Here is a 27,690-nt window from a genome sequence, read left to right as displayed (position 1 = left end):
TCTCTCTCTCTCTCTCTCTCTCTCTCTCTCTCTCTCACACACACACACACACACACACACACATACATACTTGAGCACCACCCTCCTCAAAGTTTTTTTTTAAAAAAGCCTTTCCACAGGTGAAGGGCATGGCTGCAATTAAAAATAATTTTTTTAAAGAAAATATACAAGAGCCACTGCGGGCAATCCCTGCAGCACATAAATAAAATAAATAGCACTTACTAAAGTTGGTAAAGAGTTGTGTTCTCAACTATAGTAAGAGGCACAGTGTCGATTTTTTAAATTCATTTTTTTAGCAAGCTTGGTATTGCCTTAATAAGGAATTAACCAAAAGCTTCACACACACACCCCACAATATAAAAGGGAAACTACCGGTACCTTATAAAAGCAGCAAGTTACAACAGCCAGTTTTCAGACAGTAATATATTTATGGTCATGTGAAGGTCGAGTTACACAATCTTCTACAATCTTCATGATATATTTCCCATGAAATTCCTTCCAGAATCAAATCACTTGCTATCAGGTTTCATAAAAGGCAGTTACACTAGAAATGCATTAGCAGTATAGAGAAGGAAGTATTATCCTTACACATTATGTAAGCAGATAATGCAAACATAGTCCATCCTAATGCACCAGTAATGTTGCTAGCAGTTAAGATTACAAAGCTTAAAAATGAACATTTTGAAGCTGCTAGGAATGCCAAAACAAATGTTAGAATGTTGTGATGTGCAGTAAGTTAATGGTGGCATAAAGTGCCTTACCTGTGCTATTCATTTCCATGAAAAAAACAATTTAACAAAATAGTACCATTTGCCATAGGCACTACAGCTGCTGGGATTTCAGTTGCAGGTGACATTTTATCTTGGGAAAAGGAAAAAGGAAGGCACCCAATGGCTCCCTGTTTGTGGAATGCTCTCTCCAGAAAGGCTCGCTTCATGCCTTCATTACATATCTTTAGGCACCAGGTGAAAAAGTTTCTCTATAACCAGGCCTTTGGTTGATGAAACATTCTATGGCCTTTTATATGTGTTTGTGGGAGGGGGTTATTGGTTTGTTTTTGTTTTATTATGCATTTTGCGTTCTCATTTTGCATTGTTATGTTGTGAACCACTCTGTGATCTTCAGATGAAGGGTGGTATGCAAATTAAATAACTATATGTTTCTGAATAAAATATTTCTGCCACTGCATTCAGGGATAGCCTGCAAGCTATGCACAGGAGCAAAGTTCACAGAAATTCTTTTAAAATTTTGCTATACAGTATGCATTTTAGTAACTGTTCCTCACAGAGGAAAACAAAAGAATGACCTGATCTGATTAAATATTTCCTAATATATAAAATAAATGGTATACTGTATAAATAATTGCATTCAGTGTTTTATTTACAGATGAATGTGTTGTTGTTTTTACAGTTTCAAGCACAAATACGTACATCCTAAAAATAATACTGCAATCCTGGGATCGCTCAAAATGAAAACCCTGCCAAACAGTTCAAAATATACTTCATGCAAGCAATCAGCATTGGATGATTACAATGTTACACAGAAGATGTTGCAGGCGTTTGAGTAGTTGTATCACATCTGCATTTTACTAACTTTGTTCCATTCCAGCCATGAGTGACAAGGCTAAAGACTCCACTGTGAACCAAAACACAAAGTGAAATATTTTAATGTCTGGCATTTGTATTTTGCATAGTTTCAGAAGAGAAGAAAAATAGCATGTTGAACAAACTGGTTATGAATTACATAGATTTCTAAAGAATCCTTGTTAATACACACCAAAACCTCCCCTTATAATTATCAGCAGATAACCAAGCTTTAAAATTATTAGAGACTGAAAGCGCTAAGAAAGCAGCGCAATGCACTTTGCAGTAAATGCCTAACAGTATGAAAAATCAAATTTTACCTTTATTTTCTAAATACTTACAATGTGGGAAGGAACCTCTGCAGACTGCTTTGTTCAGTACTGTCACAAGAAACATGTGGCAGTTTTTAAAGTCAGATTCCATCTTCGTTATTGATTCCATCCTGAGAACAGGACAGAACATTTTAAGTAGACAAAAATAAAGTGGTAGTAAAAAATATAATAAAATTACTTTTGAGAACAAAAGGGGTTCCTCTTTTTGGTAGGCTATTTTCACTTCTACCTGCACCCATCACACTGCCTTCCATGCTATTCTAGGGGGTCCCCACCCACTGGAGCTATTTTCAGGGGCTTTTGGTGGAAATCAGCAAAAATCGAACTGGATTAAACCCAAATCATTTTGACATTAGAAAGTCTTAGCAAACATTTTTATTGTAAATGCACAGGTACCTAGCAAATGGAAGGGTTTGTTCTTGGATGTGGCCTCTATGACTAGTTTTTCCTCATTATTGTTCTTTACTCTAAAGGAGATGCATGGATATGCAGAAAATATATCCAGGTATCAAGCTGTTTGAAATTAAAAAAAAAGATATAGGGGTCTACACAACACAACTGTTGTAACCCCTTTTAGAAACAGCTCTGCATCTTCAAAAGATCAAATTAAGTCACTGGCTGAGAAACTCATGATTCTCACACCATAAAAGCACTTCAAACAAAACTTCAATGCATTCAATATTTCCCAGTAGCAGCAATCAAAGAAAAATTATTCAGACCATACAGATCCTGTTTGGTACTTACACCAAAGGATAAAGGGCCACGTTAACTTAATTCTTTCTGCTGTTAAGCATCTAAAAGGTGTAATTTATTTTATGAATGTATGATTTACAACCTTATCTTTAAAAAGCATGCTGATTTCAAGGCAACATGTGCCCAGAGCTAATGAGATCTATCTTAAATCCATTTCATTCTTGGTCACGTGATTAGTCTCTTGCCTGTTCCACTGCATCCTAGCCAATGTTTCATGTAAGGGATTAATGCCATTTAAAAGCCTAATGCAGTGAAATTATTACAATCCAAATTATTTTGCGTGCGCTTACTTCCAAGCTCCCAAACCAGCTTGCCAACGGTCTGCAAACATCAGTACTAGGTTCAGCACTTTCATTATAGCTTCTTTCACAAAACTAACCTGTAAATGACATTTTAAAAGTAGCAGCTGTGATCATAGTTCCATACTGAAGTTCAAGGCAGTTCTACTTCCCTAGTGCATTTTCCATTTTTTCCAGCTCTCCCAAGCGGTTCCACTGCTCTACCCAATGTAAAAGCTATCCACCCAAAACTAGCGTAGGCTGAGGGTTGTGCATGTGTCCTGTCCCCATAGCAGGATGTATCGTATTTTTCGCCCTATAGGACGCACTTTTTCCCCTCCAAAAATGAAGGGGAAATGTGTGTGCATCCTATGGGGCGAATGCAGGCTTTCGCTGAAGCCTGGCAAGCGAGAGGGGTTGGTGTGCACTGACCCCTCTCGCTCTCCAGGCTTCAGGAAGCTGTCCGCAAGCCTTGGGAGCCCGCAGGAGTTCCTGCCGGGCTCCCTAGGCTTACGGATAACAGCCTGCATCCCGAAACCCGGGGTGCGCAGCGGAGCGCGCCCCGGGCAGATATCCACAAGCCTGGGGAGACTGGCGCGACTTCCCGCCGGGCTCCCTAGGCTTGCGGATAGCAGCCTGTTCTGGGGGCTGCGGTCGGGGGAAGCTCAGGCTTCCCCCTCCCCAGCCCCGCGCCTGGAGGGAGGAAATAAAAAATTTTTCCCCCCAAAAAATAGGTGCACCCTATGGGGCGAAAAATACGGTAAGTGCTAACTCCTAGTCAGGCAAGGCTAGGAGTTTGAGTGGTTGAGAAGGAGGAACTGCTTCCATTCAACTTAGCACACACCTCCACAAGTTTAAGCCCTACCCCCAGGGGCTTTGACCCTGACACCCACAGCAGTATTGCACTGCAGAATCATTATGGTCCTTCCTCTTCTACCTACTGATAGAGAACATACACCCTCTATCAATTTTGAATGAACGAAGCCTTCTCAATGTTTCAAAACAGTTGTTTCAAGAGCTTTTGTAAATATAATAAAGGCTCATTCAGATAAGTGTTTAAACAATTTATGCAAACAATTAAATCAAAATATTGGGCAAATAAAATATTCTAAAGTATCCTGGACAAAGAATGAAAATGCTATTTTAAGAAGGTTAAGGAGCTCTGCTCACCCTCACAATGACCCAACAGATAATTTTTTTCTATAGCAGTTATATATGATATAAAACCCCTGAACAGAGTGCAAGTGTTATAGGTATTTGCTGTGTAAACTAAATACACCATAGTAGTCTAACTTGATGTACCTTTTCTCTCAGCAGGCAGCGATCATGGATTGTAGAAAGGTATCTGTAATGAATTTTAATCAGCTGGTCTAAATCTTTGGCTTCTTCTACTTGATGTTGAAATTCTAAACCTGTACTATGAAGAATCTTTAGAAAAACAGAGTGCATAAATAGTGATTAAACTTTATGCTTAAATGTTGTCTTTAGCACACTTCTATAAAAAATGTTTTACACCTCTAATTTTTCTCCAAGATCACAAGCTGAGCTGGCTATTAAACATTTTATGTTCTACAAAGGGCTTCTGTTTGAGGTACACGGAATTAAGGATTCTGGCAGGAATACAGTAATACGGAAGGATCTATCACGTGTTCCAAAAGCATTGTGACTTAGTAGAATTGGGTTATTCAGCATCTGAACAGCCACTGCTATTTTAAGCATATTCCAGATATTAGCTAAAACCTAAATGAATGAGATGTACTTCTGCCATACAAACTGAAGGTCAAACTACCTGCAGATATGTCAGAATTCATCCTGGACTGTTAATGAAAGTAGTATATTATTAATGACATTATAATGCATCACATACTCGAGTCATGATGTAGTTATGCAGGCTGTTAACAAAATGCATTAGTTTCATCCTCAAAAGGAACATCCGATGAGTTTGTTGCTTAATGGGCTCCAACTGTGATCCAAAGTGAAGAAATGTCTCTTGTTCAAGTACAGCTCCTCCTTTGTTCTGGGGCTTTTCTGCAGCCCTGACTAGTTCTTAAGAGAGTTAAAGACAACAGAATAAGATATTACAGGAAATGGCACGACCGCAACTACAATTCTGCCATCATCAGCATCTTAACAGTTCAGGTCCCCTTAAATTCTTCAGTAGAAAAAAAATCTACTGATGCCAATAAACTGTTCAAACAGCAGAGGGCAGGGTTTCTTTGATGTAAAGACAGCAAACATAAATCAGGACATCAATCAAATGCACAGGATCCACATTTTAGTAAAATCACTATAAACAGGGAAGAGTTAAAACCAAGTATTAAGATACATTTTTATTATAAGTAAGCTATACAACATTTTATAAAATCAAGAAATGCAAAAATATTTTTAGAACCACCACATCATGGCATTAAGCTCCTTATAGGATTTCATGAAGAAAAGAAGTAGGGAGTTTCCAGCTCTTATGCCTTGAATTTTTGCTTGAGTTGAAAAAAACTAAAGAACTTTAGTGCCCTGCCTGCTAGTTCCTATGACTATAGAGAATAAACTACAGAAGGTACACAAAAAGGCAAACTTGCATAACCTAACAGAACCAGCCCTGACACTAACAGTCTGTTGCAGTAAAAATGAATGAAGGATCTTGTGGTACGTTTTTGTAAAAAAGTGCCACAATATTCTTTTTGCACAAAGAACAATTTGGGTACTGAGTCAACTGACAAAATTCAGTTTTTCTCAGTACAGACTATTTTTGGCAGAGCACACACAGCTCTGTATTGCAGATAAACAGCTAACCACATCTACTCCAGATCAGATATAGTTCAAAGCAATCTACTTGCTCTTTTTATAAACAAATAGTGAAGAATTCACAGTTGGAGAATGATTTGTGTAACCAAAATGACAACATTCACACACAAGAGAAGGGAGAAAGGAGGATCAAGGAGATATCAGCAACTCCACAGTACACCAAGATTTGAAGGAGCACAAAAAACTTTAGAGGAAAAATGTAAAAGTGGCAATTTCCCCACCTACTCCCCACAATAAGTCGAATGAAAAGTGATCATGTTCAGTGGGCATGGAGTGCTTACTGACTGTTGGGGAGTGAGAATGAAATGGAGTCTTCTCAAAAAGGTCATGGCTGACTAGAATCCTAAACAGGTACATGGTACACTGAAACATATTGTGGCAGGTCTCACTTATCGATTACGATATCTTTATTGTCATTGTCCCTTGTGGAACAATGAAATTGAAAAGCTACATAAAACTACCACAAAACTACATAAAATAAAACATTCAAAACCCCCTAAAAACTCTAAAACCCCATTTTAAAATACACTGTACTACAGAGACCCCCTTATGCTGTCTTTAGAACCAGAATTGCATTAGCGTAGAAACTGTTTCTCAGGCGGCTAGTCCTGGCCTTTATGTCTATCTTTGATGTTTTTGGCAGGGGTATAATGGTAGCGGATTTCAGACAGGGTGGAACAGTGGCTTGGGCCAGAGACTGGTTAAAAATCTTCGTAAAGATTCCTGCCAGTTGGTCCGAACAATCTCTTAGCACCCTGCCAGCCACCCCATCCGGGCCCATAGCCTTCCTCGTGTTTACCTCCTTCTGATAACCAGCCACTATCTACTTATACTTTGCCACAATACCTTCTTTTCCATAGTTCCAGTTACAGATAGGTAGCCGTGTTGGTCTGCCATAGTCAAAACAAAACAAATTCCTTCCAGTAGCACCTTAAAGACCAACTAAGTCAGTTCTTGGTATGAGCTTTCGTGTGCATGCACACTTCTTCAGATACCTGAAGAAGTGTGCATGCACACGAAAGCTCATACCAAGAACTGACTTAGTTGGTCTTTAAGGTGCTACTGGAAGGAATTTGTTTTGTTCTTTTCCATAATTCCTTCCCTTTACATGCTCTGGTTCACCAGAAGTGGCTTAGTCATGCTGGCCACATGACCTGGAAGCTGTACGCCGGCTCCCTCAGCCAGTAAAGCGAGATGAGTGCTGCAACCCCAAAGTTGTCCGCAACTGGACCTAACGGTCAGGGGTTTCTTTACCTTTTACATTCTTTTTTGTCCTTTGCCCTATCTTCCCAGAAAGTATTGTGCTCTTCCAGAAGCTGGAAGCAGTGTAACTACAGTTCACCAATTATTAGTGTTATAGTTTCAGTTATACAGAATAAAAGTGTCCATGAATTACCTTACCATGAAATCGTAATACATCCAGACTATATTTGGCCCACTTTATTTGTAACAGTAGAAGAAACACTTGGTTATAGATTTTTTGACACTCCACACTTATAACTATATCCACGGGCCAAGGGACCTAAGGAGGAAAAACATTATTGAAAACATTATTTCATTTCCCCCCCAATCTATATATTACCATATAATTAAACCATTATTGTATTTCAGTTCTTTAATTTAAACTAGTATTACCTTGTAGCTCAATATTAAGCCATCCAAGGTATGAACAGGAAGCTTCTTCTTTGCTATATCTATATTTTCACACAATATAGACAACCTGCATACAGAAACACATACTCGTTACCATTGTTTTGCTCTGGGAGCTAGGCAAATGAAACAAATGCAAAATCAGATAAAATCAACACAGCTACAATTACTTCCACTGCAAACTTTGTAAAAGGATATTAGGTATCTATGCTCACAAACATAGCTACAGTCTAAATAAGACAGAGAAACCTTAATACTCTCAAACTGGGTAGAATGCAAATGCAGCAATAAAATGTATGTCTTTTAAACAGCCTTGGCTTTTCCAAATTATGGGGGGAAATGCTATATTTGAAGTGCCATGGTTAGCAAGATGTGCAAGGTATCATTTACTCTCCAAATACAGCCAAATAAACACTTTTTCTTAATCTTTTCCTAGTCATACCAGGCTCTCCCCTCCTGCCCAAATGTATATTGTACATATATTTTGCATGCTTATTACCTTAAACTATCCTCTGGATAACGCTGTCCAACTGCCTCTTGGAGCTGGACATTAAGGAATGGTTCGCTCTGCCATGTGTCTTTCTCTCTTATTTTATCAAAAATGGATGTATAGAAGTCATACATAGTATCACCAGCCTCAAGCAAGAAAAAGTTTCTCATAGCCTGCAAGTACTCTACCAGCCTAAGAAACAATAACACACATATATTCAAATTTCACTTCATCATACCTTTAAAACTTAAGCTATGCTAGGAAACCTTCCAAATGTGAACCATTAAGGACACTGAGCTCAACAAAATGTACTTTAAATATATATATATATATACAAATACTAGTAAACTTTATGGCTCAGAAGACCCAACTCCTGCAGTAAGAAAGCTGCATCTTGCCTTAAACTCTATTTTCACTGTATCACTGTGCTTGCCAACATTCTTCTGTCAGAGCATTAACTTTTTCTGTCAACCATGTACCCACCCTTTCTACTGTTGAATTCTGTGATACTTTTGCCCCACTCTGCTGTCGCCCCTTTTGCAACAAGAGTGACCCAGATGCTTCCTCCATAAGGAATAATCAACAAAGACTGGGTCCCTAAGCTGAGTGAGTGAAGTAGTATCAATCACTAATGACTGGAAATCTGATCCAGATCTGATCCAGATCTCTACTACAGTACTTAATTCGTTCTGGAGGTCCGTACTTAACCTGAAACTGTTCTTAACCTAAAGCCGTCGGAGCACGATTTCTGTTCTCATCCTGAAGCAAAGTTCTTAACCCGAGGTAAAATTTCTGGGTTAGCGGAGTCTGTAACCTGACACGTATGTAACCCGAAGCGTATGTAACCCGAGGTACCACTGTATTGCCTTAAGCACATTACAAGAACTAATAAAGTCATCAGTGCATAAGTATTTTAATTCTTACCTGTAATCTTTCTTCAACGTTTGCATTAAGTTTCCACAGCACTCCAGATACTGTTTGTCTATGTGAGGATAAAGACATGACCTCAATGTCAGTTCAAATGTCTGGCACGTAACTGATTCGGATGATCTATCCACACAAACATCATCACCAGTAAGCGTCTCATGAAAACTGCCTTGTTCCAAATACAGCCTACAAAATAAAGTAATAATAATAATATTTGACATGAAATGTCTTAAGAATCTTCTTTTAATACTAGAGCTGTTTGTGATGAACAATATCTGCTGTAGAAATCCCATGAAGTTCCAGCCCAAAGCTGGGAGACAGTTTGCCACAGGGTTTCTAGCTCTATAGCAGGATTCTGTCTGGAATACTGTGGGGAGGAAACAAAATGTATTTCGCATATTTTCTAGCTTCTGTGGGCCTTGCAACTTTTACAGTAACACATGCTGGCTTCTAGAAACCTGTCACCAGCACCTACTAGTACAAAATTTCAGTGTAGGATGAAACCAGCATTTGCAGATTGGGCCCTCTTACCAATCTCACAGCCTTCTGGACAGACCTTAACAATCTGTAGGTGCTAGATGACCTTCTGGAACTTATCAGAATTTCACCCTCCCCCAATTAAAAAAACCAGCCCAATTCTAATACAGTGGTACCTTGGTTCTCAAACTTAATCCATTCCAGGAGTTCGTTTGATTCCCGAATCAGTTTGACAACCAAGGCGTGGCTTCCAACTGACTGCAGCAGCTGTCTGCACTCAATCGGAAGCTGCATCGGACGTTTGGCTTCCGAAAAAAGTTTGCAAACCGGAACACTCACTTCTGGGTTTGTGGAGTTCAGGATCCGATTTGTTCAGGACCCAAGCCATTTGAGAACCAAGGTACCACTGTAGTTTATTTCTATGAACAGTAATCTTTGGGTTCGTGATAAGCAAAACATATCATTAAAACCAAGCTACAAGGCGCAAGATTATAATCGGGCTTTGACAGATTCATATTTTTCAGGAATTTGTGACTATTTCCCCTCTTCCTCACCCCCAGACTCTCATGATTCTCTCACAAACCGGAAAACAGACAATCTAAGCAACTCATCCTGTACTTCCTCAGACACACTGTATCTCTAAGAGGGAAAATACCTACCTAAAATCAGCAACAGGTTTTGCTGCTGTGTTTTTACACTATAGATCCTGACAACTGCTGTGGCCAGTGCCTAAGGCAATAAAGATTAATGATGTATGGCTTCTGAAGGCTATACTGTACTGTGACAAGCCGCCTCTCAGCAACTTGGATTTCAAGTCACATGCCAGCTGCCTGAACAGCAGGAATTCCCCAAATTGTGCTTGGTAGAATCTGACTTTCGACAGAGACATAGTAGGGAGAATCAATTATTTTGAATCTCTTCTATTACCTTGCAAAATTAATAGCCAGCAAGGGATCATGAACATCATCCAGCTCTAAGTGTCTTGCTGCAATAGACTGCATCTTTATTAGACTTTGCTTGGTGGCCTGCTGTTCTGTAATGCTATCTTGAATAGGTTCCTCCCCATGCCGTAGGCGTGACTGCACAGACTCCAGAAATAACGTGTACAAGCTCTTCCTCTCTGCATCTGAATAGGACCGATATGTAGGTTATTATTTATTTTTCAGAAATAGCTGTTTGTTGTAAGCCACAATAAAAAAGAAAAAAAGAAAAAATGAACTATTTTTATCTCTCAACTGAGTTCAGGAAAAAAATTAGGAGGTGCTTTAAGGTAGGATTCTCAAACACTGTAAGCCTATTTAACACATAACACTTGCGCTCCTTATTGCTTCGAATGCTCCAGTAATGTTCAAGAAAGAAACAATAGTCCATCTGTCAGAGTAGACCCCTTGGTGCATGTTTGATAGCGCACTTGAGTCTTATGATTACAAACCACAAAAGTTTGACTGCGCAATGCGTACTGGGATATTTTCACAAGATAAAAGTTTCACATGAAAACAATCATGTGGTGATGGCAATTTAAACAAACATTTGCCTCCACAAAATGGAAAAGTTAGGTTTGTAAAACATCCTTTAAGGAAAAAAGAAAATGGATACCAGAAAATAGCATTTATCTTGGTATTTCACACTGTTATGATACTATTTTCTGGGCTGGCTAAAAATTAACAATAATGAAAAATCATTTAAACTCTAATATAATCTATCAGTAGTCTAATAATTGATTTTTAAGATTTTTAACAATTAAAGGAGTAAAATTCAGTGGGAAATAGAGGGACCTATATCTGAAATGCTAAATACCTACCAATATGCCAAAACTATTTTTTCATTGCTATTTCATTACGTGAGCTGCATTTTCACATGCAGTATGAAGTGCTACATACCACTAAAACCAGGAATAATAATAACATTTACACAGTAAAATAGGATTTTATCACCTCTTGATGCAGCCTGCTGTGGAGAACCATCTGTGCATTGCAGGTTCTTCAACAACTGCATTGACTTTCCAGCCATAATGATCTGTTTTAGTACAGGTTTCAGAAAAGAGACCATGGTATGCTGTCTACTTGAGGGTGCCTGATCACTGCCAGAACTGGCACTAGCATTATCACTCATTTTTTCTTCATTCTCTGTCTTTTCCGACACACTATACAAAGTGTAGGTAGCATACCAGAAATCCCTATGATTAACTGGAACATTTTTGTTTCTGCAAAGACAGACATGCGATCATTAGTTCTTCCTTAGGAAACTATAACACTTCCTAATTCTTTATATCATGACAATTATTGAAAATAGCCTGAAGCAGGTGATCAAGATAAAGAAAAACATTCAACCACAAGATTAAATATTTGGGGGGGTCTTGTTAAGGTTCAGAATCCACAGAAACAGCTTTGAACTCTCAGAACGGTAATACAAACATTCTGATTGAGAAAATACGAAGTTTTTAGAACTAGGATTTACAGATCAACAGTCACAATGGATAAGGCTCTTAGATATCACAACACATATCTGTGCCAAGGCTTTACTGAACACGTAACAGTAGTTAAATGATGTTATAAAGCACAAACTGGCCATGGCATTACAAATGTCTTAAGCAGGAACACTGAACAAAAGGAACTGCAAGCACAAGCACTTGTAGCACAAGCACGCCTTTGAGTTTCCTTCAAGCCACAAATTCATGATTTTAAAATCCCAAGCTCACTTTCTACAATTAACATTCAGTGAATAATATTCTCACAAAATTAAACTAAGTTCCAATACAAGGTGCATATCACAGCCCAGCTGCACCGCTATAATATTTTTCATTAAAACATTTATCCTAGATATAGCTTGCTTGTCATTTTATTAATTACAGTCACCCAGGTTAACTCAATTGTCCTGGTCTGTCTCAGCCTTGCAGAAGATGAAGATTACAAGTCAGCTACATTTATACATGGGGTCTATTATGGTCAAGGGAGACAAAACCCTATGACTGCACAGGAAGCTGGTAGTTAGCAATGGGGAAAAGTCTCTTACATGTGCAGTACTGCTTTTGGGTTCAGATACTGCCATATAGGAAGTGTTCTCTGCCCTAAGAAACACCAGTATATCCAAAAGACAAGTTCATTATCCCTACCTCTGAATAATAAATTCTTTTGCAGGATCAAATAAGTTACCGTGGACAATCCACTCGTCCACTGTCTGTAAATATGGCCTCACTGTTTCAACCCAGAGAGAAAACAAGAGGGATACCTGCAATGAAATTTTAAAGAGGATTATTGGGTGATTCATAAATATTTCATGAATTCACTAGTAAAGCACATATAGCCTCTCCAATGTGTTTACAGTATACAGTCAAGGAAAACGATATGCACACATAGGAAGCACTTTATCTTTTTTGTAAACGGCATACAATGAATTTTGAATCCTAACTATCACAATCAGCTGTACAAACATTTATACTTTTGCAGAACATATTGTTTGAGCATAGGAAGACACTACAACTGCCACTTGTATATTAAAGCATTTATAATTTATGTCTAGTCATCAGTTGACTGAAGTAATAACTTATTTTTCTCCTACAGAAATCATGATGAACACCTTCTACATACCGTTTGTTCAGAGGCTTCCCCAACGTTATCATAGTCAAGAATCGCTTTGTACAGGGTATTGAGCAAATGAGATGCTCTTACAACATTGCGAGTGTCAGGAGGTACTTCTGCTACTCCAGTGCTAAAAACCTTATGAAGTATATTGAGCTGAGCTAATCGATGTGATAACTTATCCATGACTATGGAAAGAGTGATTGTTGCATCTGTAGAACAGAAATACAGTCATGTTTCATAATGTGTGGTTATTAGTTCACATCTTATACTTTCACAACAGATTAAGACTTATGGAAACTCTTCTACTATAATCCAAAGTATACTACCTTTGTTGATTATGCTCCTCTCAATTTCGGTAAGTTCCTCTTTGAAACTTATGAAATATTTATAGAGGGCTCTCATGAAAGCTTGATAGGTTCTAAATGGGGCTTCTGCTGATTTCTTGGGAGTAGAAATGATTCCATGTATTCCACTTTCTGAGCTGTGACCCATTATTTCATCAATAAACTTCTGCAATCTAAATACAACTTGCCCATATGCTGCTATCCGCTCCAACATTGATCTTAACGAGTTCTGCAAAACAAATGTGGTTTCATTTAGTCTTTAGTATTAGCACTCCAATATAGAAAACTCAAGAGGGTAAGATATCATCTTTTGCAAGCAATCCTCCTTCCATGTGCCAACATCAGGCTTTCTTTGCACCTTGATTACTGATCTAGCTTGATCACTGAACTTACATGGGTCAAATGAGTCACCATGATGTCATTTCTCACAGTAATCTTTCCATCATTCAGTTGAAATATAAAGAGATTTTTTACGCCTGAAAGCAGCCTGTAAAAGTAAGAACTAACTTAGCATGTACAAAACACAGTACAACACACAGTACAACTTTTTAAGACTGCAGCAACATCATTATATATACAAAATATAGGATATATTCAAAAGGACCCCAGACAAATATTAGGTCTTACAAGTTTGGCTGATTTGGACATACCTTTGGATTAGATCTATGTGTTGGTGAAATGGTGGCATGGATAAGTAGTTTTGTAATAGCCCACAATTAATTTTGGGGAAATTGTGGTCATTTTCTCCATTAACTTTTCATGAAGCGGGTTCAACTTTACAGAGTACACCACAAGAAAATGATTTGCAAGACTGCATTAAGAAGATGCTTATTTTTCAAAGTTGTGTTATTCATATTGTTAATGCTTGAGAGGGGAAACAGCTTGATTTTGAGTAACACAATTTTCATTATATCTCTCACTGACAAGAGGCATGCTAAAATGAATTAAATTTACACAAGAAAGGTAGCAAGGTCTTTTGAGATAACATTTAGAATTATTGTATTTCAAGAGCAATGCAAAGCATTAAATTCCTTCTAAAGCTGCTCCTTCTAAAGCTATTGCAATATCAGAATTGTCATCATGAGTGATGGTGTTGAAGTAAAGGAATAGCATAACCACATGAGTCTGACTGTTGAGAGTATTCCACAAAGAACATTAAACAGATTTCAAGTGGTAACTTCTTTAGTCCTGCTACTTACCAAATTGTTTCACGAATGACTTGTGTTTCAGTAACAATAATTTTTTCTTCTGGCATGTACAAGGGATCACTAGTATATAAGTGCTGCTCCCTAGAAGGAAAAAAATCATCATTATTTTTTACAACCAAAATTGCTGGTAACCAGTATCAAATGTTACTCCTTTTATTTGCTCCTCTCCTGCAGATCCAATGTACTTAGGGAATCAAATGAATCATTATTTATTTTTTTAATGCATATGAACTACTCTGTTTCTAGCTTGAAAAGCTCTCTGAATATTTTAAATGCATCACTTCCTTTCAAGAGTTGCATGCTATGCTTAAATTGCAAACTGCACACATCATTTCTGACACCATTATGACATAAGAATAACACAGTCCCAAGACGTTTTGTAATCCTTCAGAGATGTTCATGACAGTTTCAGGAATCTAAGCAATTCTTCATACATATTAAATTCAGTTTTATCATTACTACACATATATACAAAAGTAGTAGTCAGCTGATCATAAATTATATCCTCCCAACACAAAATTAACTTAACTACTTACCATACAGCTGCTAAATTGGAATGAAAATGCAAACTATGGGGAAAACGAACTCCTCTGCCAGTCCAGTATTGAGCAACTACATGTTGCTCTAGCCAGGTACGTGCATCAGGTTCACCTGCATACAAGATATTTCACTCCAGTTTCCATTTACATAGAAGAGAAAACTTTATAATGTAAATAACAAGAGCAATCCTAACATGTCTATGGGGAAGAATGCCCCACTGAGTTTAACAGGGTTTCATCTCAGGTAAGTTTACAGGAACCTAAATCTCAGGAGCAATAAGGCAAACTGAAATAGGTGTCAATTTGAAAATTCACAAACCAGAAATGGATGTTTCCAGAAGCAGGAAAACAATTTAGACCCATGGTCACTAAGATTATTGGTTGACCAGGAAGCTGGACTCAGAAATGGCATCTCTTCTATACTGAGCAAGAGCCTAACAACTCTCTCCTACTATGAAACTGCCTGAAAACAAAATACAAGCGGTAAGAGCATATTAGAGGGGGAAGTGTCCAATGGTAGGCTGGACCCTACCTCATAGTGCCTTGGTGCCTAGCAACTCTCTCAAAAGGGAATTTGGCCATAGCTTATCTGAGGGCCCCAAAGAGAGGCCACCAAACATCATGGTTTGTTGCCAAAACACAAACTCTAGTTTTGTGGAGTACTGAGACTTGCCAGCTCAAGTTTCAATATTAACTATACAAACTTTCATAAAGTTCAAAGCAATTAGGCACATGACAGCAATATGCTTCACAAAAGGTAAAAACTCTAGCCAAATGAAGCAAGTCTTGAAGAACAAACCTTTCCATGTGACATGTGATGACTTCTTGTTTTGATCCTGATCTTCTTGGGGTGTCCTGTCCACCTGAATGCCAGAGTCTTCTCTACTCAGTGGTTCAGTATCTTCATCATCATCACTTACGTCAGACCACTCCTGTAAAACATAAGCATACAAAGTATATTTTAATTCACGTAAGGTGGGAACCTTACAATGCATTTTTACAAAATAAAATGAACATTTTGTTGTATTACCTTATGTCTTAACAACTAAATCAGATCCCCCTTCAACCTATTAACAATGCCTTTCTTCACAAGTTCCATCACCAAACACCCTAAAAGCATAATCACTGCCTCATTAATTTAGATTAAAAAATCTATCTAGCTTGGCACTCTTCTTCCAACACTGGCCTGTCAAATGTCACAGAAAAGCTTATGAGCAGAGCATAATAATGGAATGCTCTCCCCAGAGAGGCTCGGCTGGCACATTCGTTGTGTACTTTAGGTGCCAAGCAAAAACATTCCTCTTCTCCCAGACCTTTGGCTAATTAAACAATCCATGGTCTTTTAAATGGGGGGGGGGGAGTTGTTTTTGTTTGTTACTATGTTATGTATTTTTATATTATAAAACTGTGATCCTCAGGTGAAGGGCCATCAAGAAATTTAGTAAGTAATAATAAAAATAATAAAAAGCAGATGGATTTACAGAAGACTATGGTCTGCAGAAATAGTTCCCCAGTTTTCCAATGCATCCTGTGACTTTATAATGCAGTTCTATGTATTACTTACTGGTGTTTCTAAATCAGGACCATAGTCAAATTCTTCACCTTCCATCAAGTATTTCCGCCAATCAAATTCTTCTTTTTCTAGATGAAAAAAAAAAAGGTCTGTAGCTTTGGGATATTCCTGGATCCAACATTGTCACTGAAGGCTCAAGTGACCTCTTAGACTGGTTTGCCAGCTATGGCCTGTTTTAGACAATTAGCCACTGTTCTCCGTGCTCTAGTACTTCAAGGCTGGATAGTTGCAAGGCACTGTACAGGGAGCTGCCCCTGAAGATGCCTCAAAAACTTCAACAACTGGTCCAAAATTCAGCCTATAAAAACAGATCCCACCACCTACCTGGAAAAAACCACCAAATCCAAAATAAAAGCCTCTCCTATCAGTGAAGAAATCCAGCTAAGAATCATCCCCAGAGAAAAATCATCCAGATGCCCCAAACTCTACGGCCTCCCCAAGATACACAAAGAAGGAACACCACTCAGACCAATAGTCAGCTCCATAGGCTCACCTCTACAAAATCTCGCTAAATTTCTCGCCAAGCAACTTCAGCCCTATGCAGAATCCATCTCTTCACACGTACCAAACTCCTTCCAGTTCATAGAAACAATAAAGAAGCAAAACCTACATCCTAATGACCTACTTGTGAGCTTCGATGTTGTATCTCTCTTCACACAAGTGCCCATTAATGAAGCCTTGACAGCTATTCAAAACAAATACAATCCCCCCGAATACATCTTGGACCTGACCAACCACTGCCTAACCAACACGTACTTCATCCACAATGGACAAAGATACAAACAGATAGAAGGAGCACCTATGGGATCACCCCTCTCACCGGTCATCGCAAACCTGTACATGGAACACTTTGAAACCAATGCTTTAGACAAGTCAGAACACAAACCCAAACTTTGGCTCAGATATGTTGACGACACCTTTGTAATTTGGCCACACGGGAAAGAAAAACTGGATAGCTTCCTCACACATCTCAACAACTTACACCCCAAAATACAATTCACTATGGAAATAGAAGCCAACAACCAACTTCCCTTCCTTGACGTCCTAATCTACAAAAAACCTGATGGCTCCCTAGGACACACTATCTACCGGAAAAAAACACACACCAACCGCTACTTACATGCACAATCACACCACCACCCTGCACAAATAAACTCCGTAGCCAAGACTCTCATCTCCAGAACCAAACGCCTGGCTGACAAAGACCACTTGACAACTGAGTTACAGAATCTCTCAAACGTGTTAATTGCCAATGGATACCAGCAAAACAGGATTACGAAGCTAATCCAAAAGGAAACACCCCCCAAAAACCAAGACACAGAAGAAAACAATGGCATGGCCCTCCTTCCTTATATCAAGGGCACTACAGATAAAATTAGCAAAATCCTCCATAAACACAATATCAAAACAGCCTTTTGCACCAACCAAAAAATAGCCAATATCCTCAGAAACCCCAAGGATAAAATCCAGTTGGAAAACCAAGGGATCTATGAAATACCCTGCAAAGTCTGCCCAGCCACGTACATTGGACAAACAAACAGACGAATAAATGCACGTATCGCAGAACACAAGAATGCCGTCAAAAAAGAAGAAAAAACTTCCTCTCTTTTCCAACACATGAAAGAAACAGGACACGAAATTAATTTTGCAGATTCCAAATTGCTCTTTAACACGGAACATCACCACAAGAGAATAATCATGGAAGCCATCGAGATAGAGAAACACCCTCACAACATGAACAAGCGTGACGACACATCCCGCTTGCCAGACATCTGGAAATTAGCCCTCCCCACAAAAACTGACATCAGATCCAGAGGCACACAGAACGCCAGCACCAATCAACCACACCAGACCCAAACCCAGACCCTCTCCACAGATGAATTACAGACACCATCCAGTAGCCAATCCATGGTGGCACCTCCGGATGCTGCACCACCCTGCAATCCCTACACAGATCTGGCTGACACAAGCCACAAAACCACAGCTCGCCCCTATACACGAAGCCAAGCCAGAGCACAACTAAGTACAGTACAGCCATCTTCTCAGGAAAACTCTTCACAAAGTTCAAGAGGTCAAGACACAAAGACTTTAACAACTAATCCACACCTAATGACCCACCTAAGTGGTACTCAGGATATCACTCAAGAAATCACTCAAGATATCTCTCAAGTAATTAAGGAACAAAAGAAGAAAAGGCACACTAGCCTGGGAACTTCCTCTCTGCCCAGAACATTGGAGGCTATACACCACACCCCCTCTACAGTATTTATAGGAACTCAAACACTGAGATCCTGCTCTGTTCCAGTAACAAGAAGCCGAAAGCACCAGCCTGAAGATGACGAGTGAGACCTCGTCGAAACGTCGCCTAGACACCCCAACTTTTACACGGGAAGACACCCGAGGACACCAAAACCTGCATTCCTGTACCCGTGAAAATCTACGAAAGCAAATATATATATATATATATATATATATATATATATATATATATATGACCCACCCTCTCATATTTGATTATAATACGTTTAAGTTGATTTTAATACTGTTTGAAATTGCTGGAACCTGCCCTGGAAATTTGTAGCGAAGGACAGGTAAGAAATCAAATAAATAAATAATCCCATTTCTTCCAAGAACATGACAATTATGTAAGTAGTCTGAACTACTACAGTGCAGAGAGATATGGAAAAGCTAAATAATAGTATACATTATTTATTATACATTAATATATTTCAATATACATGGACAATCTAATACTAATAACTCACAAAATAAAAAGGAATTGGCATGAGATTAAAAATCATGTTATATAAAGGTTTCAAAAGGGATGAAACGTCCAGTTTTCCCATTTGGTTCCTGAATTATGTGTAATATATTAAAACCTACCCACTTCTTTCTCTCTTGGTTTTTCTGCATAACTGGTGTTGGAAGGAGAATCAGATAAGCACAACAGAAGAGAAAGTATGGCATAATGGACATCTGTCTTAAACGGAAGACAAACAGATAATTCAGTGGAGGAAATGTATTTGTCAATAGTTATGGAAATGAATAGATTGGACTTCTAGTACAACAATATATTTAGAAATGCAAAATAAAAGCTTCAGTTTATCACACATCTCAATACATCATTAAAAGAATCACGATGCAGAATCACATGAAAAACAAGACACTAGGCTACATAACAGTGCATTTCAATTAGCTGAAGTCCGTATTTCATAATAATAGCTTTTAATCTGGACCAATTGGTTAGAGAAACATTACTAAAACTGGAATTTACTGCCTTCATGGTAAACCTCCAACTGTTTGAACAATTCAAGTTCTGAGTACATGAGTATAGATATTTAAAATGCTGCTAAGCATGAAATGTTTGCTGTGTTGATAAATTAATAAGTAAATTATATATATAAGAGCTAGGATAGCTATTATGAAGCAGTTAATACAGTTAAGTTAGAACAGGAAATTAGAACTATAAGAACTCTGTAAAGAAAGACTACTTGTTCTCCATGGTATGTTCCTTATTTAGAAAGAAAGAATACAACACAACTGAAATCTGTTTTCTAAACTGCATACCTTTGTTCCTTCAGTGGTTGGAAGTGGAGAATTCAGAAACTCTTCTGTTAAATTCTTCCAGCTTGCAGCTTTAACAAGGTCTGAATGAACTATCAGCTTTTCATAAATCCTGTATCAAAAAGTTCAGTGCTTATAAGTAAATCTGTCAACAGAAAGCAACTAATCCAATGTCATAAAAATAGAAATGTCTTACCCCTCTATTATTTTGTCCACTTTGTGCTGGCTGACATCAAGAAATTGATGAAACCTAAAGAAAAATAATAAAATATCTACTGCACAACATAGTTTAATTTTTCAAAAGTTTTGGTGTAGAGTATACAAGTAAGACTTGCAACAAAATGTTGCAGTGTGGAGAACTCCTGTTGACTATTCCAACCAGCCATCCCCTTTTCTAGGATACTCCATTCTGCTGCTCATTCCACCCAGATTTTTCCTTTCTCCCCACCCCTGTCAGTTAGCATTCCATGACCAGTGATCATGCCCAGTCCTCAATAGATTTATTTTTTGGGTTCCTTCTTAGTGCTTAATTTCTAATGATTTTTTTATGTCTGCAAACCTTGTGTCTTTTGATACCCCTCTCTTGTAAGTGAGTGGTGGAGTTTTGTCTACAGAAGCAATTGAATTCACAGCCTGAATATTTTATATCTCTCAAGCATGAATTGGAAGTGAAATGCCACTATTCCTAACCATTGACCATGGTGGCTGCAGTTAATAGTTGTATTCTAAGAGTGCAGGAAGCAGCCTTATAAAAAGTCAGACCCCCGCATATCCAAGTCAGTATTGTCTACAATGACCAGAAGCAACTCCCCCAGGTTTCAGAAAGGGACATTCCCATTCTTAACTAGAGTTGCCAGGGGTTGTAACTAGGATCTTGTGCATAAAAATCAGATGTTCTACTACTAAGCTACATTCCACTTCTAGAAAAGTTAAAATTCTATATGCACTTATACAGCAGCATAGGAAGCTGCCTTACGCAGTTGGAACATTGGTCTATTTAGCTCAGTATTGTCTCAGTATTGTGGTGCATGCTCTAGTTATCTCTCGCGTTGGACTACTGCAATGCGCTCTATGTGGGGCTACCTTTGAAGGTAACCTGGAAACTACAGTGGTACCTCGGGTTACAGATGCTTCAGGTTACAGATTCCGCTAACCCAGAAATAGTACCTCAGGTTAAGAACTTTGCTTCAGGATGAGAACAGAAATAGCACAGCGGTGGCAGCAGGAGGCCCCATTAGATAAAGTGGTACCTCAGGTTAAGAACAGTTTCAGGTTAAACTGTTTCAGGTTAAAAATGGACCTCCAGAATGAATTAAGTTCTTAACCTGAGGTACCACTGCACAACTAAGAGAGCCAGTGTGGTGTAGTGGTTAAGAGCGATAGACTCGTAATCTGGGGAACCAGGTTCGATTCCCCGCTCCTCCACATGCAGCTGCTGGGCGACCTTGGGATAGTCACACTTCTCTGAAGTATCTCAGCTTCACTCACCTCACAGAGTGTTTGTTGTGAGGGAGGAAGGGAAAGGAGATTGTTAGCCGCTTTGAGACTCCCTAGGGTAGTGATAAAGTGGGATATCAAACCCAAACTCTTCAACTAATCCAGAATGCAGCAGCTAGACTAGTGACTGGAAGTGGCTACCGAGACCATAGAGACCATATAACACCAGACCCTCCAAGTGCCCCTATTTTCCAGGCACAGTCCTGGCTTTACAGAAGCCACCCCAGTTTCTGATTTGATCCATGAAGGTTCCGCTTTTCCTTAGAACGACCCTATTTTCATTGGAGAAATGGAGGGTATGGAGTTACGCAAGCCACAATACCTTTAGAAGTCACAATACAACCTTTAGAAGACACTCTAAGGCAGACCTGTATAGGGATGTGTTTTTTTCAACATTTCATGTTTTATTATGTTTTTATATACGGTATGTTGCAAGTTGCCCAGAGTGGCTGGGGAAACCTAGTCAGTTGGGTGGGGTAAATAATAAAAGTTTATTATTTTATTTTATTTTATTTTATTTATTTATTATTGAATGGATGAATGAATTTATATACCGCCCTATACCCTGATGGATGGATGGATGGATGGATGGACTGATGGATTGAATGAATGAATTTATATACCGCCCTATACCCTGATGGATGGATGGATGGACTGATGGATTGAATGAATGAATTTATATACCCCCCCCCCATACCCGGAGGTCTCAGGGCAGTTCACAGAACAAAATTGAAATATAAAACCACAATATATATGATTATACAGTATAATCAAAATAAAAACAACCCCCCAACAACACCCCTCTCCAAAAAAAAGAGCCACATTTTAAAAAGTTGGAGGGTATTAGGAAGGTTGGCTACAAATGTTCTAAACAACTCGGGGCTGGATCCAGTCTTAGCCAGACTTAGGGGAGTAAACCCAATGAAACCAGTGGGCCTTCTCTGAAGCGTGTCTAAGCCTGGATCCCACCCATCAACCCATTCCTCTACTGCGGTCACTGGTCAGGATGAGGCTCTCTTCCACCCCCCTCCCTTAACCCACATAAGTGGCCAATGGGAGGACAAGAAGGAGACTTCCAACCGGTAACAGGTGAAACTGGTCGCGCGCCTCTCCCGTCTCCCGCCCCTCCCATCCCCAACCGCCGCTCTGGGCGCGAGCCACGCCCCGCCACGCCCCCCCCCCAGGTAACGGACCTGAAGTTGGACCAGGAGAAGTTCAGCGCCGCCTGGAAGTGGGCCGCCTCTTCCTTGCTTTGCCCGCTTAGGCCGGTTACCCTCCGGATCAGCTCCCGCAACGTCACGTCTTGCTCCTGCTCGAAGCGGCTCCAGTGCGCGGGCGGTGTCGTCGCTGCCGCCGCCGCCATCGCCAAACAGGCCTCCTGAGCGAGGCAAGAAGCTGAGAGGATTTTTTTTCTCGCCCTCCCCCCCCCCCCCTATGTGGTCACCTTTCGGCGCTTCCGTTTGTTTTCGGTCGCCATCGTCCACATAACATCTCGCGGCAAGTACCGCGAGGTTTCCGTTCCCGATTCTCCAGGAGGAGGGAGAGGGCGAAGGAGGCTCTTTCCTCCCCATCTTCTACGCATGCGCCTTTTGCTTGCTTATTAAAACTCTGGAGGTTTTCTAGAGGGCTGCGTTTTGGCAAGCAGCTTCTTGGATGATAATTTGCTGCTTTTTTTAAAAAAAAAAAAAGGAAAGCTTGATATGTGCCCCCGTAATGTTTGCGTCAGAAAAGCTGTATCAGGATTTGAGATCCCCTGTTGAAAACACAAGGACTCAACATTCGTGTAAAGCATCGTGATTTATTCTCAGTTTTATGGCTCCAGAATAGGAAGGAATCAAATCTCACTCTTCAGTTTCTGCAGCTGCAATCCTGTGCATTACTTATGTAGGAAACAGTCCCATCCACGCTGTGGAATTTACTTCTGTGTAAGCATGCCTAAGATTACACTGCAAAACTTTGTTTTCCAGAGTAACAGCTATTTTCAGCCAACAGCTTTTCCCCGTTTATATAACTATGCTGAAGCCCTTAGTCGTGTTAATATTAGTAGCAGGAATAGTTTGATGCCTGTGGTAGAAACTAGTAGTATAGTGGTGTTGCCTTAATCATTGTCAACATCCATTGGCAGAATTTGGGCTCTCAAAATTTCAGCAGCTCCCTGTATATCGCTAAAAATTTTGCCCTTCCCCTGCCTCTCACGCTCCATTCTACAGCATTGTGGTGCTGCCTGCAATGGGTACCCAGTGTGGCCACACTAATCGTGCTACCCAAAAACCACTTCTGCAGCTTCTAAAGAGACATTGGGATCCTTTCCATGCAGAAGACATGAGAAAGCCCAACTAAAGCAGATTCTTAAGTTTCTCTTTATCCAACATGCCTTTCTCTTCTGAAGCATTTATTACTTTTGCCCCACCCCACACTCCTTTACGGACGCGGGTGGCGCTGTGGGTAAAACCTCAGTGCCTAGGACTTGCTGATCGCAAGGTCGGCGGTTCGAATCCCCGCGGCAGGGTGAGCTCCCGTCGTTCAGTCCCAGCTCCTGCCCACCTAGCAGTTCGAAAGCACCCCTAAGTGCAAGTAGATAAATAGGGACCACTTTCTAGCGGGAAGGTAAACGGCGTTTCCGTGTGCAGCGCTGGTGCTGGCTCGCCAGATGCTGCTTAGTCATGCTGGCCACATGACCTGGAAGTGTCTCCGGACAGCGCTGGCTCCTGGCCTCTTGAGCGAGATGAGCACGCAACCCTAGAGTTGGACACGACTGGCCCGTACGGGCAGGGGTACCTTTACACTCCTTTACATTACTTCAGTCAATGACAGAAGAGCACCTTTCCTGAAGTGGGAGGACAGTCTCTTCAGAGCTTGTGGGACATAGACCTTCTTTCCCCAACAGCAGGCCTGGGTTGACAGTGTACTAGCAAAAATGGTTCTAGTAAACAAAACTTATTGGCAGCCCACTTTTGCTTGGGGTTGCTAGATGTTACTGTGTTACACTCCTGAGTTTTTGTGCACCTTAATCTGGTTTCGGAAACCAGATTTTCGTTTCGACTCAAATTATATTTTTTGCCTGTGTTTTTATACTGAAACAGAGTGTGTGATCATTTTTCAGTTCAGGTGAACTTCAAATGAAATGTTGTTTGCTGCACCTAGTAAGTTTTATAATACTATGCTTATAGGGTACTCCTATGCATGTTCGTTCACAAGTAAATCCCACTGTGTTCAATGGGGCGTACACTCAGGAAAATATGCATAGAATTGCAGTCTTAGAGTTGTATAGATGGGATCGCAGCTGGATGGTAGTTGAATGAAAATGATATAGCTGAGACTGGAAACACTTATTCTGCCCTTTTATTCTAATCAAATACGTTTTATGCAGCAACATATTTCCAAAGGGATATCGCTGCAAGTCTCAGTTCCTTTTACCTGTTGAGGATTAAGTTGAGGAATAGTGCTTTTAATCCATGTTGGGAACCAGGCCTGACCTTTACAAATGCTAATGAGCATTCTCCTTGCATAGCCTGTCACATTCATTTATATTTATTTTGCTTTCATTGCTTTTTCCAATAGAGCTTTCAAGAATGTCTTGCTTCACTGAAAGTTTCCCAAGATTACTATATTAGTACTGTTTGCATGTTTCCTGTTAAATGTAAATGGTAATAACTGGAATTTTCTTAGATAAGTATCTTTCTCTTTAATAACACTGCGTCAAAAGTGTTCTTCTCCAGACCTTCCTTTTTCTTCTAGATGTCTGTTGAGCTTTATTCCAAGAGATTAAAGTTATAAATTGTGCTACAAACATAGGATTCCTCAAAAGTTTGACTGGTAGACGAGCCCAAGTTTGCGGGGAAGCTCAAGAAGGTGGGGTGAGGTTTTGATTTCATACTAAGGCCCAGCACAACAGTCAGGTGTGCTGGAACCCTTGCCATTCCCCAGCTCACAGGAACGGAGAGGGATGTGTGCTCATCAGGGATATTCAATAAGCACCAAGAAGTCTCAATACTTCCAGAGGCCCAGTTTTCACCTAACACTCAAGCCAAACTGGGTGCTATTGTCCTGTTACTGCACTGGTGTACAAACCCCGTTTTAGCTTGGGACCAATACATACATACCTCAGAGATATTGTGGGTTTGGTTCCAAACCACCACAATAAAGCAAATACAGTATCACAATAAAGCAAGACACACAGTCTTTTAGGTTCCCCAGTGTATATAAAAGTTAAGTTTATACTATACTGTAGTCTATGAAGCCAGGCCTCCTGATTGCAGTCTAAGAGTGTGGTCCTACTTCTACCCAGATGTTAATGCCTGAGTGGGTTAGGATGTGAGTAAAAGCCCCTTTGCTAGCAGAGGAACACTGCTGGGGAAAGGGACTCCAGAACAGCAGAGGTCCCAGCTGTGCCCTCCAGGCAGATAGCTTGCCAGCAGTAAGCCCTGAAACAGAGCAGGGCACCATAGCTTGGCACAAACTCTCCTTAATCTCAGCTATGCTTTGTTTGAAACTAGCCAACTTCATGCCATGGGTTATGAAACTGGCTTGTTTCAACAACTGTATTTAAAATTAGTTACAGTTTAGGATTTGGACATCATTGAGCTCTGGTAAATAAAAAACAAAAGCACCAGCTCCTAGTCTTCTCCGCTTAGGCTCCCCAAGGCTCACTCCCATTGTGATAAGCCATGGTTTATCACAATCATGCGGGACTACAGTTCTCACCCTCCCTGAGCACTGGCCATGGTGGCTGACGCTGATGAGGGCTGGAGTCCATGAACATCTGAAGGGCCAAAGGTTCACTGTCTCTGGTTTATCATATGTAAAAATGCATTAGATGAATATGTATGCTGTGTTTACAATACTTGGAACGTGCTGTAATGGTATCCCTTCAAAACATGAGGCCTTCCCCCCTCACTTGGGAATCACTGTGCTAGTTAATTGAAATCAGCACAACAAAAAATCCCTTAGAGAGTTTTAATGTTGTCCTGGTGGCCAGAAACCCCACCTAGTTTAGTTCTATTTATATCTTAAGTAGGGTCTGTTGACTGCATTTGGCATGAAGAGACTGGATACTTCCTTCTTTCTGAAATCTATCGTTCACATAAGATCAATGATTTAACCATGGAAAAGGAAAGCCAGAGATTATTTACAAGTAAAATTAAAACTAACATTGAACTCTTTGGTAAGGAAAGCAAATGCTTCAGAATAACAAACAGCTGTCTCTCTTCCTCATCCCCAGCTGTTGGTTTCATACAACTCTGCAATAACAACATCAGAAGTTTTTCATTCTTTTCCCATATGGCACTGTCTCAAAGGATATATCTTACAGCTCACTGGGGAAGCTGCACAGCTCTAAACCCCTCAGAAACTCTGAGCAGAGAAATGCTTGTGCTATTTTCTCTTTGACACGTTGCCAGTCGACAAAAAATGAATCCCGTTCAGATACTATGCAAGTGTGAAAAAATGTATTGTCTATTGCTGTGGAGACATTTTAGATGCCAAGTTGTGACAGCAGAAAATCGTATGGCAAAATGTTTTTATTCTTGCTCAGCTGTGCTTAACATTTAGCTGGAATTTCAGAGTTCCCATCCTCAGTGCACATCCGTTTCTACTGAAGAAATTGTTCCAGAATAAGAAGAAGAAAAAACTATTTTAAATACAGGTTTGTTAAAATAAACTCATTTTCAGACATGAGCTCTACCAAATCTTTTTGTGTGCAGAAGATAAATAAATAGGATGCCTTAGGATGTGGTCAATACAGACCAGGTATTATCTGCCATCCAGTCCATGCTTGGCTTAGGGCAGATGAACAGAATCAAAGTTCACAATCCACCAGTGGCATCCTATCCTAGAGAGGGAGGCAGAAGGAGAAAGAGGAGATGAGGTCCTGGTTCTGCTGACAAGGTAGTGAAATTTCCTTCTACAGCAGGCACAGGAAACCTGTTGGGCTTTGAATGTGGTTGACTCCACCTCTCATTAGCCCCAGCCTGCATGGTCAAGAATGCTGGGAGTCATAGTCCCATTTGGAGGGCCACAGGTTCCCTATCCCTGCCCTACAGTTCCAAATTCTCCCACAAAGAAGTGCCTGGGAGTAAGAAGGGAAGGTGAGG

At 40.0% G+C, this 27,690-nt stretch overlaps 1 protein-coding gene and 1 long non-coding RNA gene across 3 annotated transcripts; one reads left to right on the top strand and one right to left on the bottom strand.

Moving 5' to 3' along the window:
* Positions 1 to 405: 405 nt before the first annotated feature.
* On the bottom strand, positions 406 to 23,092 carry TUBGCP5 (tubulin gamma complex component 5). 2 transcript variants are annotated; one of them, XM_081858964.1, is made up of 23 exons: positions 22,792 to 23,092; positions 20,298 to 20,351; positions 20,105 to 20,213; positions 19,421 to 19,517; positions 16,529 to 16,605; positions 15,764 to 15,896; positions 14,962 to 15,076; positions 14,417 to 14,506; positions 13,611 to 13,704; positions 13,200 to 13,446; positions 12,880 to 13,082; positions 12,405 to 12,520; positions 11,227 to 11,495; positions 10,220 to 10,418; positions 8,813 to 9,001; positions 7,898 to 8,080; positions 7,384 to 7,468; positions 7,150 to 7,270; positions 4,814 to 4,992; positions 4,249 to 4,374; positions 2,959 to 3,047; positions 1,925 to 2,025; positions 406 to 1,635 (listed from the first exon to the last, which is right to left on the bottom strand). In XM_081858964.1, exons 1-23 carry the CDS (start codon positions 22,959 to 22,961, stop codon positions 1,589 to 1,591), a joined length of 3,093 nt encoding a protein of 1,030 aa, XP_081715090.1. In that variant the 5' UTR covers positions 22,962 to 23,092; the 3' UTR covers positions 406 to 1,588. The 2 variants fall into 2 exon arrangements, with proteins under 2 accessions (XP_081715090.1, XP_081715091.1); XM_081858965.1 differs by lacking the exon at positions 22,792 to 23,092 and having other exon boundaries at positions 19,421 to 19,513; positions 20,298 to 21,183.
* Positions 23,093 to 23,387: 295 nt separating this feature from the next.
* On the top strand, positions 23,388 to 27,274 carry LOC309340329. The gene is made up of 2 exons (XR_014155939.1): positions 23,388 to 23,523; positions 26,820 to 27,274. It is a non-coding gene; the product is annotated as an uncharacterized lncRNA (long non-coding RNA).
* Positions 27,275 to 27,690: the final 416 nt, after the last annotated feature.

This window comes from Podarcis erhardii (genome assembly GCF_964252035.2).
Source record: "Podarcis erhardii genome assembly, chromosome: 4".
Lineage (NCBI taxonomy): Eukaryota > Metazoa > Chordata > Lepidosauria > Squamata > Lacertidae > Podarcis > Podarcis erhardii.
The sequence above is the reverse complement of the archived record's forward strand: the minus strand, read 5'-3'. Positions and strand labels throughout refer to the sequence as shown.

Excerpts from the sequence above, each read along its gene's own strand:
- TUBGCP5 (XM_081858964.1), bottom strand. The coding sequence starts at position 22,961 with ATGGCGGCGGCGGCAGCGACGACACCGCCCGCGCACTGGAGCCGCTTC. Across the intron at positions 13,083-13,199 it reads GAGGAGCATAATCAACAAAG|ATGCAACAATCACTCTTTCC; the intron begins GTAGTATACTTT and ends TCTGTTCTACAG. Across the intron at positions 12,521-12,879 it reads GGGAAGCCTCTGAACAAACG|GTATCCCTCTTGTTTTCTCT; the intron begins GTATGTAGAAGG and ends ATTTCATTGCAG.